The 15,479-nt window shown below is 29.5% G+C and overlaps 1 protein-coding gene across 4 annotated transcripts in view; it reads left to right on the forward strand.

Moving 5' to 3' along the window:
- Positions 1 to 15,479, forward strand: part of LOC100212794 (natural resistance-associated macrophage protein 2) — a 105,318-nt gene that overhangs the window by 69,229 nt on the left and 20,610 nt on the right. For all 4 annotated transcript variants that reach the window (XM_065810771.1, XM_065810772.1, XM_065810769.1 and 1 more), the window contains 3 exons: positions 13,103 to 13,132; positions 13,374 to 13,523; positions 13,684 to 13,757. In XM_065810771.1, the coding sequence (XP_065666843.1) occupies positions 13,103 to 13,132; positions 13,374 to 13,523; positions 13,684 to 13,757 (254 nt within the window). The remainder of the gene's footprint in view (positions 1 to 13,102; positions 13,133 to 13,373; positions 13,524 to 13,683; positions 13,758 to 15,479) is intronic.

Here is a 15,479-nt window from a genome sequence, read left to right on the forward strand (position 1 = left end):
TGTCAAGCTGCTACAAGAAGTGGGTTGCAGGAAGACAAGTCAGCAAGCTCTACAATAATTGGGCCAGGCTTATCATTGCTTTTAAAGTAAAGTCTTCTAATTGATGTTGGTTTATAATCATGTTTTCTGATGGCGTCAATCTTAACAATCTCAATCAATCAAATATGTTGTCTATATCAACTTTTTTTTTTTCAACTTTTGTCATCAGTAGGGTTCTCTGATATATTTTAAGTCAAAATTTTTTAGCTCCCTGGATATTTTCCCATTCTTTTCATCATAAAATACAAGAAAAATCATACTTTAGGATTTAGAAACGACAGTAAGCCTTGCCACCACAAAGAAAATATTTTTCATATTATTTAACATTGAAAATACAACGAGAAAATTGTAACATTAAAATAATAACAAATTTTTTTTTCAAAATTTAGAAAAACTGTTGATATGTTTATTTAAACAATGAACATAATAAAAAAAATGCAGTAAGGTTATTTGTTAAGATTTAAATATGCTAAATTAGTATTGATGTCTCTAAGAAAAAAACAGTTTTTAAATGTTTCCCAGGGTTCCTTTTTTAAAATCTGGTACTTTTTGTCTGTGTTTTTCAATAACCTGTAATATTGTTTCTGTATTTCATCCTTAGATAAAGTGTTTGCAAAGTCTGTTATGAGTTTCATGGCTCTTTCAGCAAGATCATTAACAACTTTTGCATGACAAATAAAAAAAGCTGCTTCTTGAAAATCACTACTTGTTTCCCACTGTGCTGGCGGCTTGTGTTACTAAGCAGTTTTAATTCTGAGTAGGTTGAACAGGAGCCAAGATTTCTTGTCAATTAAATGTACTAATTTTGTGGGTGAAACTAACTGTGAAAAAACTGGTACTCCTTTATCCAGTGGCATGTCTTTCTTTACTTTGGTGAGATGTCTGGCTATTTGTTCCTTTACTTATTCTGGCACCAAACTTGAAAAAAGAGAAAAAGTAGCAGTTTCTTCAGTCAGATACCACAGATGCCTGTTCAGTGCAAGAATGGTTGCTTAACCAAGCTCTGGGTCAGTTTTCTTTAACATGCGAAGATCATGGTACAACTGGAGATCATTTGATTGTACATCGGCAAGCCATGCCTTTACATAGAAGAATGCATTAAATATGCAAATACAACATAGTTTCTCTATTATATCTTGATCATAATTCAGCTGGTCACCTAAGGCATACATCTTAGCACTATACATAGCAGTTTTCATCCAGCGGACATGATGGTTGCAGCCAGTGCACCCCACAAGGAGGCATTTCTCCCAAAAGTATTAGCATGAGTTCTGCAAATCCTCTGTAATCATCACGAGGCAAGCTGTAACTAAAAAATTAATAACTTTGTCTTTGTCTGCTGTTTAAGACAACAGTCAGTGATGGGTAAAATTTTAAATTTTGATCAATCTTCAATGGTTTCCCAAGATTTCTTAAATTCTTTGAACTCAGGAGTGTCAGGACTGGGTGTCGGAAGAGAATGGCTGGTGTTAGCCATAGTTGCACCAGTTCTATCAGAGATTACTGGAACTCCAAGTAGTTTACCTTCTCACAGTTTGGAATCCCAACTATAAGAACACCTAGCCAATCAGCATCCTCCGGAACAATTTTTCCATCCCAATGTAGTTTACCATACTTTGGGGAAACAAATGTAGTTTCAATCTCATCCCCATATTTTATTCAAAGTTTTTTAGCTGCTGTTCTGCTGTTTGTTTTTGATAAAGTCACACACTGCAAATCAGCACCAAGCTGTTAATTTACCAGCTGATAAATTTAAACAATCTGCCATTGCTGAAATTTTTTCACTTTTGAATGGATTACGTGGAAGAGCCAGTGTAATTAATCTGTTTTTATCAGGTTTGATGTTTTTTGGTTTCGTAGCAGATTTAGGTGGTTCACAAAATTTTTATCTTCAGAATTGTCTTAACTGTGTTTAACTGTAACACTAGAGTCACCTACAGATTGCAAGTCTATTTCAGGACTTAAAGTTTTAGGTTTTGTGCTTGTTGTTGCTGAAAGATTTTGTCTTTTTTTTTCTTCAACCATTCTTCTTGTCATTTCAATTCTCTCTCTCTGTATTTTCTGTGTAATTTTCCTTTTGTATGCTTGGTCTTCTGATCCCAAAATAACTTGCTTCTGATCTCTAACTGCCATAAGAAATTCAATATCTTTTTTCGGCTCACTATCACGAAGTCGATCAGTTTCTATTTTGTTTTGAGCATCTTGGTGAGCAATATAAAAATAATTTTTCGGATTATCAACAAACAGTTTTTGTTTAGCTTCATTAGATTGAAATCCTTTTTTCCTTTGAAGTGTTCTATAAGCATCATACAAATCCATAATTTTGCTTTAACCTTGTATTTGCGTTGAATTGCAATTCCACCTTTATCCCATTGAGTTTGAATTTCTACAATAACCATGTTTGCTACAGCACCATTACAGTTGACATGTTTAGCATGTTTCATGGGTCTATCTTTTATAAAGAAAAAGGAACGCAGGACATCTCCCTCTGATGGAATTCTTGATGGTAACAATTAAGTTGATAGCTTTCCTAATAACCAGATGTCAATGTCTTTTCTTAAATCTGGTCTATCTATAATTGGGTTAAAGCGATGAGTAGCTTCCAAGTAAAAAAGTGCAATACTTAAAATTTAGTTTCATCTAATATCTTTGTTAATCTTTGATAATTTACCTTAAGATAAAAATAAATTATAGAATTAAAGAGATTTTAAGAAAGATTTTATAAAAATATATTATTAAAGATAATATACATATTAAAATATTTATAAATATTATAAAAATTTGTGTCAAATTTACGTAACGTATGTAAAAGTAACATATGGTAAATGAACATTAAAATAATTTCAAACTATTAACTTTTTGGGAGCTGGTGACAAAGCTTAAACACTACTAAATTGCTTGAAATTTGTTTACTTATTCTAAAATAGATAAAAGAATAGGAAAATCAACAGGTAGCAAGATTTTGAGAAGAAAAAAATTTACGCTATACATTTCTAGAGCACCCTAATCATCTGTTGCTTTTTCAGAACTACTTTTTTTTAAAGCTTGGAAAGCCATAAATTATGACATTTTTTTCCCTTTTTTTGCCTTGATGTTGTTCAATAGATACTGCGATGATAATTGTTAACTGTTCTTCAGGTTTTTTTAAGCTTTTTTTCATTGTTAATGCCCAGTCTTAGGTGAACAAGGTTGGTTTTTCTATTGTACTTTTCTATTGTTATTTTTTTAATTCTTGTGTTCTTTATTCTCTTTTTTGAGGAATGTTTTCTTGTCTTTTAATAGCTTTATATTGGCATTCTCTTCTTGAAGCCAATTATCAAGATTGGCTAATGTTTTTTTTCATTAAAATGATGAGTTTTAGAATATGGATTTGTCATTTAGTTATATTGCAATTAGTAAAAAACTTTAGCATTTTGAATATAGTTTGAATACAGTTTTTTTTCCTTTTATAAATTTTTTTTTGAATAATTATTTTCATTAGTTTTTATTTTTTATTTGTATATTTGATACTAATTTCTTTTCTTTATTTATTGTCATGGTTGCCTAGGTAATAGTGTTATTGTTAATAAAATGTTATTGATTGGTATAAGATAATGTTTCTTTAATAAAATTTTATTGTAAACTGTCCCTCAGAAATAAATGTTTCTAAATTAATATGCTTGAATTTCACTTTAAAAGTGAAATTCAAATTATGGTTAAAGTTACAGTAGAGTTGTCTGAACTCAAATTGTGATTATTGTCTTTTGATTTTAAAATGGTCAAAACCATTTTTTTTTTATTAAAATAATGTTTCTTTAATAAAATTTTATTATAAACTGTCCCTCAGAAATAAATGTTTCTAAATTAATATGCTTGAATTTCACTTTAAAAGTGAAATTCAAATTATGGTTAAAGTTACAATAGAGTTGTCTGAATTCAAATTGTGATTATTGTCTTTTGATTTTAAAATGCTAAAAACCATTTTTTTTTAATTAAAATAATTTTTTTTTCTTTAAATACAATTGGTTATGCTTTCGCTAGTTGCTCAACTCTACTTGGTTTAAAATTTTTTCTTATACAAAAGAAGAGATAATTAGGCTAAATATAGTCTTGCTAATGGTTGCAAAATTTTGACATAAATTTGCACCAAGTAACCAATCAAAAAAATTCAATTGAGTAATAAATTATGGTGGAGTCAAAAAGATTATTTCTCCACTTTTCTGTGTAAGCATGAAATTTATAAAAGTTCATATAGGGAGAGTTGCCAGTAGTTTTTCAGTTTTTATTATGAAAAAACTACTATGTAAACAAAAAAATACTACTTTGCTAATATTATTTGATTTTTTACAGTTATTATCACTATTTTACTAATATTATGTAAACAATAGTTTTTATTATATAAAAATGTCTTTTACATAATGAAAAACTATTATGTAAAAAGCATTTAGATTCCTTTGACACGCCAGCTGCATGTAGTTCTGGCTCTGCTCCACAAACACTTGCAAATACACCTTTGCTGACAGACAGAAGAGAAGATTAAAGGTAAAGCAGAGGGAAGAAGAAGATCAAAGGTAACCAAATCAGGATAACAGAATTGATATAAACTGTCAGCAAAGATCAAAAAGTGAGAAAATGTTTTAAAGCTGAATTCATTGATTTTGAATTTGTCAATTCCTAATTTTAAGTAAAACATTTGAAATTGAAGTTTACTCAGTTATAATAAATGTTGTCATTGTTCTTGTCCCTTTTTTCCATCCTGTTGTAATATGGTTTTTTCAAAGTAAATAAAAAATTTCCAAACAGAGCTTTCACGTTTCCTACCAACCAACAGCTTTGATAAACTCCTTATTCTGTTATTGATTGGTTTTTAGAAATCTTTAGAATATTTAGATATTTAGATAATTTTTTAACAAAAGATTGAATATAATGTTGACACATCAATAGTCAAATATAAAAGAAGTTCACAATATAGCAAACAAAGCAGAGAGCACATAACCAGCTCAATGATTACGACATGTGCACCAACAAGTTAGTATGTAAAATTTGTAAATAAATTGCAAAGTTTATTTACAAACTTGTTTCTCGACTAACATGAAGTATTTAATGACAAGACTGCAAACAATTTGAAGACTTTAAGGGATTTGGAATCCCTGAGCAAGAAGTGCTGATTTTAAAGTTTCATTTTTGGAAATGGTGTGAAAGCTAATTCCATCAATAGCTAACTAAAGTATCATGCAGATATCAATAGTCAACTAAATATCATGCAGATTTTATGGTCATCCAAAAAAATATTTTCAATTCCCAGTATTTTGGTAGCAGGGATGTTTCTTGCAGTCTCAAAGTTATTGCCGAGTTATTGCATTTAAAAAATTTCAATTTTGTTTTTTTATTTTTAAATACTTTGTAATAGATGTTGTTAAGAAAAGTGTTTTAAGAATAGTTTTACAGATTTTGCACCTAGAACTCTGTATTTCTTCAGAAAATTTAAAATAGCCCCATGTCTCAGATATTTAGTTGTGCTTTCATCTTTATACTTATCCATATTTATTGTTTTGTACAACTAAAACTTGTATTAGCTCCAAGATCAATTGGATTTTTTAAATTAAAGAATTCAATGTCTTTTTTATAGCTCACCATGGGATTTTTTTAACAATTAAAAATATGTAATGCACTTAACTATTTTTGTTGCTTGTTACTTTTAAATTTTTAATCTTTTAAAATAAAAATAGTTAAGTGCATTATATTTTATACATATATATATTTGCATACTTATATATATATAAATATATATATATATATATATATATATATATATATATATATATATATATAAATAAATAAATATATATATATTTTTGTATACTTATATATATATATATATATATATATATATATATATATATATATATATATATATATATATATATATATATATATATATATATATAAAGACCTCAGTGGAAAAACCAGCGATGTCACATTTTTGAAATTTTTGAGTTATTATTATTTTTCAGACAAGCATATTTTATTTCATATTTTGTTTTAATAACCAAGTGAAAAAGCCAGTTCAGTCTTTAAAAAAGAGAATAAATTAAACATAACCAAATGGAACAGTCAGTGATGTCCAGGGTTACATTTGGAAAATCCTGTGATGTCCGAAGTTTTTATAGTTTACAAAACCATGTGATTCCTTAATACTGCAAGTATTGGTTGAATAAAAAGCCGCAGAAAAAAGTAAACAAAAAATAAAATGACTTGTAATGATAGTTAGGTGGTTACAGAAAAATCAAGAAAAAAAAGGATTAATACTAATTCCAAAAATAGAAAAAAAATGCACAATTTATCAAGCCACATTATTGGGCAGACTGTAATTGTATTTGATTTGCATATTTTAAAAACATTAGTAGTGAGGAAAACGAACTAATTAAGAGTTTTAATGAATATTCATTTAATAATAGTCAGGATGCGTACTTATCCACACTAATAAAAATTTAAAACATTAACAGAAAAAGACCACAACAGAAAGCAGATAAAACTTACTTACACAACTTTTAATATTCTTATTGTGTTAAAGTGCAAAGAGCACAATCAGCTATTGAAATACCAACCTCCATTAAAGCTATGTCTTTTTTTTGGAATTACAAAAGCTAGAATCGAATCAATAAGAAAATCAGTTGCTACAATTAGTTAATAAATAGTTAAAGATGTTATTTATAATATTTTAAGTTATGAACTAAACTATTTATATATATATATATATATATATATATATATATATATATATATATATATATATATATATACATATATATATATATATATATATATATATATATATATATATATATATATATATATATATATATATATTATATATATATATATATATATATATCTGTGCATACAAATATTATATAATTTCGTTCTTTTAGGTTGCCCTCCAATTAATGGTTGAGGTAAACATAAAAATGGACCACACAAATTAACAGAAAGTGACAGTAAGCTATCCAAAAACATATATCTTCTTTCAGAGGAAAGTCATCTTATTATGCTATTGGAAAAATTAAAAACATTTGAAAACAACATCTGAAGATCTAAATGACTCTAAAATGTTTGAACTATTCAAACATGCTTAACCAACTGTTAAAGTAGGATAAGAAACATACAGAGTAGATTTTAACAATAAATTTAACATTGGGTTTGGCTTTCCATGAAAAGACACTTGTTTAGCTTGTGATGAGTTCATTGTAAATATAAAACACACTGACCAAGAGCTTTTTGTGAAGATATTATCAAACTTAATAATAAAAAAAAAGATCTTGAAACAGAGTATGAATTTCACACTAGAAAAGCTGCTGTATTTATAACAGGAAGTCAGATGCAAAAAAACTAGCAAAAAACACGTTTGAAGCTATTGCTTTTGATATTTCAGAAGAATTTACCATTGCTTAATAAACCAGCTAGCGATGTGTATTACCAAAGAAAGCTTAAATTTTTTTCATTTAATATACACATCCTATTCAGTGATGAAGTTTTTCTTTATACATACGATGAAACAACAGGAAAAAAGAGAACTGATGATGTTTGCTCTATGCTTTATCATTTTATCATTAATCATCATCCTGAAACAGTTTTTGAATTACTTTTTTTTATTGATGGATGCGCAGGACAAAGCAAAAATTACATTGTGTTTCGTTTTTTGCATTGGATGGTTCACTTTCAAAAACGTTTTAAATGTATTAAAGTATCATTTCCAATAAGAGGTCATTTCTATATAGAATGCGATTGTGACATAGCATATGTTGACTTTAAGGCTAATGTTGAAATTCCTGAAGATTGGCCTCAGGTTCATAAAATTTGTTGAATAAGCCCTTCACCTTTTAATGTTGTAAATTTTTTGAATGTAAATTTTTTTAGATTTTCTGATTACTTGAAACAATATTATAAGTGCACATGTCCGATAAAAACTCGACCAGTCAGAGAACTTGTCATTCAAGATATACACCCTGCACTGCTTATTTTTCGTAACAACTCATATGGCAGTATTGAAAAAACTGTTTTGGTAAAACGTAGACAAAGTTTTCAAAAAGAAACTGCACTCAATCTGTTTAATATGTACTCCATTAATAAGTACTGCCAAGTATAAAGATTTACAAAAAATTTTTATACTTTCTTCTCTGAAGCGCTTATGTAAACCTGATAATCACAGCTTTTTTGATAATCTTGTTACTTCTAACACAGGAACACAAGATTCGGCATCAGAAAATTCAGATACAGATTAGAAAAATGTATTTTAATTATTGTTATGTTTCTCATTAATTTCATTTTGTTTTAAAATTTGACTTTATTAGATAAAAATCACTCTACAATAGATGTTAAAAAAATCTCTCACTCCATAATAGATGTTAACAAAATGTAATAACTTCCCATAGATGTTTCAGCTGGATAACAAAAAGAAACTAACTAAAGAAACAGTAGGGTCATCTGTCTTTTGAGACCTCTTAAATAATTAAGAGCCCATTTTTTAGATATTTTTTTGTTTTTAAACAAAAAAGAAGGGCTTAAAATAGTATTTACGCCACTTAAAATTCCAAAGAAAAATCAGTGATGTCCATTTATTGTTAATGAACTTTAGTTTCCAAAAAAAGCATTGAAAAAATATTTATTTTTTATTTTTTAATAAATAATCTGATATAAATAGAGTTAATCTATATATATTTATATAAAACTAAATTGCATTGTATAAATAAAATTTTAAAGAACGTTTTGAACTTTAAAAATTGATTTTCCCAAAATAAAAAAAATGTGACAACGCTGGTTTTTCCACTGAGGTCTTCATATATATATATATATATATATATATATATATATATATATATATATATATATATATATATATATATATATATATATATATATATATATATATATATATATATATATATATATATATATATATATATATATACATATATATATATATATATATATATATATATATATATATATATATATATATATATATATATATATATATATATGTATGTATGTATGTATATGTGTGTATGTATGTGTATATATATATATATATATGTCAGTCAGATCAGGTTTTCCTGCTACTGGTAACATGTAACCCAGTACAATCTGCTTCCTGTCCTGCTGCCTTGTAGGATACGCCTTTTTAAGCAAAGGCTAGGAGATGCCAACTCCGATTTAAAACACCCCCTGCCTTGGGGCTCTTGGTTGAGTAAAGGCTAGAGATGGTGTCTCGATAAAAATACTCATCTTGGGCAGATGTTAAATGCACCCAGCTACTGTCTTGTAGAAGGCCTCCTAGGCAAAGACTTAAGGGGTAAACAGATTCTATCTGTTGACCAGCCTCGCACCCCTTCTTCATCTGTTAGGCTGGCGCAGATGTATATTAATACATTGTTTCCAGTTTAGGATGTTGAATGCTGGATCTTCTTGACTCAATGCATGGGTTTTGCTTGTGTTTTTATGACTAGGCCACTCATTCTATTATCTCCTAATGAGGGTACAGCTCTAAAACTCAGTTTTATGGTTCTGAGGCCGGCTGGTAGTTAGGTTTTCCGAACTCTGTGGTAGCTCTCAGAGAGGCTGATTCCATCAACAGCTGAAAAATATCAAAGTATTTAACAGTGCCATGTTGCGCATGGATAGTTTGTACTTTTGGTGTGCATTGCGGAGGCCACATTTGGAGCCCTTTGTTACGGCTTAGGGTTTATTAGTAGTAATGAGGCAATTGCTTGGGCTATTAAACAGTGTTCTGAGTACTATCTATGCTTTGAGTCAAGTTCTTTAATCTAATTTAAAATGAATAAAGTACCAAAAACTATAAAACACAAAAAACCATCATCATCACCAAGTTCTCTAAACCTATCATTCACTAATATTCGTGGTCTTTGAAGTAACTTTTCTTCTGTTGAGTCTTATCTCTTGCAAAGTTCACCAGACCTACTTGCTCTTTGTGAGACTAATTTGAGTTCGGCTGTCTCATCTTGTGATCTTAGTGTTGATGGTTATCTTCCTCTAATTCGCAAAGACTCCAATAGTCACATGCTTGGCCTGGACATTTACATTCGTAAGAATTCACCCATTTGACGTGAAACTAGGTTTGAATCCACAGACAATTCTTTTATGTGCTTTTGTTTAGCACCACTTCACTCTATTGCCTTTCTCTTTGTTCTATATCGCTCTCCTTCATCTCAAGACTGCACACTTTTTGACGTTATCTCTGATCATATTGACCAAGCCCTCTCTCTTTATCGATCAGCTAATATAGTTGTTTTTGGTGACTTTAATGCTCACCACTCTGAATGGCTTGGCTCTAGTGTCAGTGATTCGGCAGGCATTAAAGCCCACAACTTTTGCCTTTCTCAATCCCTAACTCAAATAGTCAACTTTCCAACTCGCTTTCCAGACAACCCGAATCATTTACCTTCTCTACTCGACTTATGTCTTGTTTCTGATCCTAGTCAGTGCTCAGTTTCTCCACATTCACCCTTAGGTGCTTCTGATCACAGTTTGATCTCTCTAAAACTAATATCTCGTTCTTCTTCATCACCTGAATCCCCCTATTATCGTACCTCTTACAACTACAGTAAAGCTGACTGGGATTCTTTCCGTGATTTTCTTCGTGATGGCCCTTGGGTAGAAATCTTTCGTCTTCCTGTCGACAAATGTGCTTCTTACATAACTTCGTGGATTCAGGCTGGCATGGAATCTTTTATTCCCTCTCGACGATTCCAGGTCAAGCCTCACTCTCCTCCGTGGTTTTCTTCACACTGTGCTGCTGCGATTGCCAATCGAAACCGTTACTTCCATATTTATCAGCAAAACAATTCTCCAGAAAACAGACGTCTGTTTATTACTGCTAGAAACAATTGTAAAAAGGTTTTGTCTAACGCCAAAACCCGCTATTCTCAGGTCATGAAATCTCGTATCTCATCTCAAAAATTAGGCTCTCGTGACTTCTGGAGAATCTTTAATAATATCAATAATAAGGGCAAATCTATAATTCCACCTCTCTTGTTTGGTTTAGACTTTGTCACCTCACCTAAAGACAAAGCCGAATTGTTTGCTAAAAACTTTTCATCAATATCATCTCTTAATTCCACTAGTTGCGTTCTACCTGATATTGCCAACAAACAGCTTGATCCATTGCTTGACATTCATATCACTCCAGCATCTGTATCTAAAGTGATTTCCTGCCTAGACTCTTCTACAGCTTGTGGCCCGGACAACATACCTGTTATTGTCTTGAAGAAGTGTTCTCCGGAGCTGTCGTCTATACTCTCAAAACTATTCAACAAGTGCTTAACAGAGTCTTGCTTTCCAGCCTGCTGGAAAGCGGCATCTGTTATCCCTATCTTCAAAAATTCTGGAGAGCGATCCGATTCGTCTAACTACCGTCCCATAAGTCTTCTTCCTATCATAAGCAAGGTTTTTGAATCTTTAATTAACAAACACTTAATTTCTCATCTTGAATCTAATCACTTACTCTCTGACCATCAATATGGATTTCGATCTTCTCGTTCTACAGCTGATTTGTTAACAGTAATAACTGACAAGTTTTATCGTGCATTAGATAAAGGTGGAAGGGTTAAGGCCATCGCTCTCGACATTTCAAAAGCTTTTGATGAAGTTTGGCATGCTGGTCTTCTCCATAAGCTTTCTTCTTATGGTGTATCCGGCACCATCTTTAAGATCATTGAATCCTTCCTTTCCAATCGTAGCATAAAAGTTGTCATCGATGGACAACACTCTTCTTCTTATTCTGTAACTTCAGGGGTTCCTCAAGGTTCTATCCTTGGCCCTATACTCTTTTTAATCTACATTAACGATCTTCCAGATATTGTCACATCTAAGGTGGCATTGTTTGCTGATGATACTACCATTTACTCTTGTCGTAATAAGAAACCAACACCTTCTGATTGCTTGGAGGGGGCATTTGAGCTTGAGAAGGATCTCACTTCTGCTACAGCATGGGGCTCACAGTGGCTGGTGAACTTTAATTCAGATAAAACTCAATTTTTTTCAGCCAATCGTTATCGCAATAATTTAGATCTTCCTATATTTATGAACGGTAATGTACTCGATGAGTCACCTACTCTTCATCTTCTAGGATTAACTCTTACTTCCAATCTTTCTTGGAAACCATATATCAAATCAGTTGCAAAATTAGCATCTGCTAAGGTTGCATCTCTTTATCGAGCTCGTCACTTTCTTACTTCGGATTCTATTCTCTATCTCTATAAATCTCAAATCCGGCCTTGTATGGAATACTGTTGCCATATCTGGGGCGGATCTTCTAATGATGCCCTTTCTCTTTTAGACAAGGTGCAAAAACGCATTGTAAACATTGTTGGACCTGCTCTTGGAGCCAACCTCCAACCATTATCACATCGTTGTAATGTTGCTTCTCTTTCTCTTTTCTACAAATACTATAATGGGCGCTGCTCTAAAGAGCTAGCGTCTCTTGTGCCATCTACTATAATTCATGCTCGTGTAACTCGTCATTCAATTAAGTGTCATCCTTTTTCTGTGACTGTTCCCAAGTGCTCCTGAAACGCTTATTCATCTAGTTTTTTTCCTCGAACATCAGCTCTTTGGAATTCGCTTCCTTCATCTTGCTTTCCTGATTCATATAATTTGCAATATTTTAAGTCGTCCGTCAATCGTTATCTTGCTCTACAATCTTCATCTTTTCTCTTTCAGTAACTTCCAACTTTAATTAGTGGCTGCTTGCAGCCTTGTTGGAAGCGAAGATGTTTAAAAAATATATATATATATATATATATATGTATATATATATATATATATATATATATATATATATATATATATATATATATATATATATATATATATATATATATATATATATATATATATATATATATAAAACATTATTCTTGAAGTGATTTTAAAATGGCAAATGTTAAAATTGGAATTTCTAATAACTATGTTTATAATTACTTTTTTTAGAAAAAAAGTTAAAAAACTATATTATAAATGTAAAATAAATAAATTTTTTGTTATAATTTTTTTCCTTTCTGTTTAGGGTACTTATTCTGGACAATTTGCTATGGAGGTATCTAAATTATTTTTTTAATTTGAAATATCAATTTCGATAATTTTACGAAGTTTCGGAGTTTGTTTGTTGCAAATATTTATTTTCTTTTTCTTTTTTTTTATATTTCTAACTTCATATATTTTTATTTTATTTATGCCTATTATTTTTATTTATTTATTCATTTTTTATTATATGATTATATTTAATATTTTCCTTATTTAAAAATTTATTTGTTTTAAAAGGTAGTTTTTTTATAAAGGGTTTTCTTAAATTAACATGGCCTCGATGGAGACGTGTTTTGGTTACACGAAGCATAGCAATTGTACCAGCTCTTACAGTAGCTTTTTCTCAAGGTATTGAACGGTTGACAGGAATGAATGACTTGCTAAATGTTCTTCAGAGTTTACAGGTTTGTTTTATCATATATTCAAACAGGGGGTAACTTGAAACTTGAATCTGTGTTCACATGTCTGAAATACTTTGAAATAATGGAATATTAAAGAAAGTTTTATACATTTAAAAAATCTGTTAAAACTAATGTATTTATGTTTTAAAATTTTTTATTTTAGTTACCTTTTGCCGTTCTTCCTCTTCTAACTTTTACAAGTAATAAAAAAATTATGAATTCTTTTGTTAATTCAAAGTAAGTTTGACTATTTTGTTTTATAAGTTTTTTTTCAAAGTAAGTTTGACTAACACTTTTTTTTTTTTAAATTTTCCTTTAACTTTTCTTGTTGTAATGTATTTGTAGAACTATATAACTATAAATATGACTATATAAGCTATAAATATGACTATATATATATTTTTTGTTAATTCACCTCCTCAAGGCCGAGAAGGCCGCTACAGACGAGGAGGCTACTTATTTGTGGTATAACCCTCTCTCAACTCTATAACTCCAAAATACGAACCTTGATAAACAAGGCCACTGTGCGGAGAAATGAGTTGAGCGCGGTACTACCAGGGACGTGGTGTGGATCGAACTATATATACTATAAATATGACTATGTAAACTATAAATATGACTATGAGCTATAAATACATTAGAATTTACATTAGAATTACAAAAAAATAGAGCAAAAGTAACTAATTTAGTTTGGTTTGTGAGACAAAAACATGGCATGTGCAAGATTTAAAGAATAACTTCAGAATAATCAACTTCATTTAAATTCATTTCAAAAAAATAACTTAAAACATATTTGTTTTACATGTATTTAATAGATTCCAAAATCTGGAGACGATAAAATTCAATTAGTAAGAACAACTTAGTATTTTGTTAAGTAAGAATTGATCTGTACTTAAGTTAAAAATCAATCCATGGTTAAGTTAAAAATCAATCCATGATTTGTAAAATTTGAATGTAAATTTTTTAGCAAAATCTTGCAATAATTGTATCTATACAGTGGTTTGGTTAATACATGGAGGTTCAGTTGTGGTGGGAGGGGAAGGGGTGGATTTTTTAAAAGTTGACAATTTTAAAAAACATTAGCCTGATTACAGTGAAAAATGTTATTCTTATTAGTGATTTATATTTATATATATTTTTTTGATTTTTTTGTTAGTTTTAAAATATTGTTTTATAACTAAAAAAAAAATCAAGTAAAAACTAATAGGGAGGGGAGTTTTAATAAGCTTAGGTGGGTGGGAAATATTTTCAAAAATTAATAAATGTCTCCTCATGTATTAGGCATCTAAGAGTACCATAGACAATGCCACAAGGATTTCCAAAATAATTAATTTGTAGTAGTGTTTAGGTAGTCCATAAAAAATCTATTTATAGAAATGATTTTAGTTTTCAAGTAATCAAAAGAAAAAGGTTTATATAGAAACAATAGATAACTATTTTTTTTATTAATCATTTTATTAAACTGATGTGAATCAAATTGAATGTAGTAAAGCCTAAATGGAAAAACTATTAGTCAATACCCAAGAAAGTTTTATATAAAAAACCATTTATCTTTTATCTTCATCATTATCTACTAATATTATCAAAAATCTTATTAAAATATATAAAAACTTAAACCATCCAGAATAAATGTGTACATTTGCATTCTGAATGTAATGCTTTTGAATTTTGGATTTTTACTTATATTTACCTATAAACTTTTTCAAAATTTCAATAAAGCAAATTTTTTTTAATAACTTAAGCATAACTATACATGTTACAGTAATATTTTGACAAACTATTAAGTATCTCTTTTGAGTAATATTGTAATATTTACATATATTTACTATATATGTTACAGTAATATTTTGACAAACCATTAAGTATCTGACCAAACAATTAATTATCTCTTAATGCTACTTATTGTATAATGATATGTATAAAATTTAACTGCTGTGTTTGCAGAGAAGTTAATAATAT

The sequence above is a fragment of the Hydra vulgaris genome, chromosome 11 (genome assembly GCF_038396675.1).
Source record: "Hydra vulgaris chromosome 11, alternate assembly HydraT2T_AEP".
NCBI lineage: Eukaryota > Metazoa > Cnidaria > Hydrozoa > Anthoathecata > Hydridae > Hydra > Hydra vulgaris.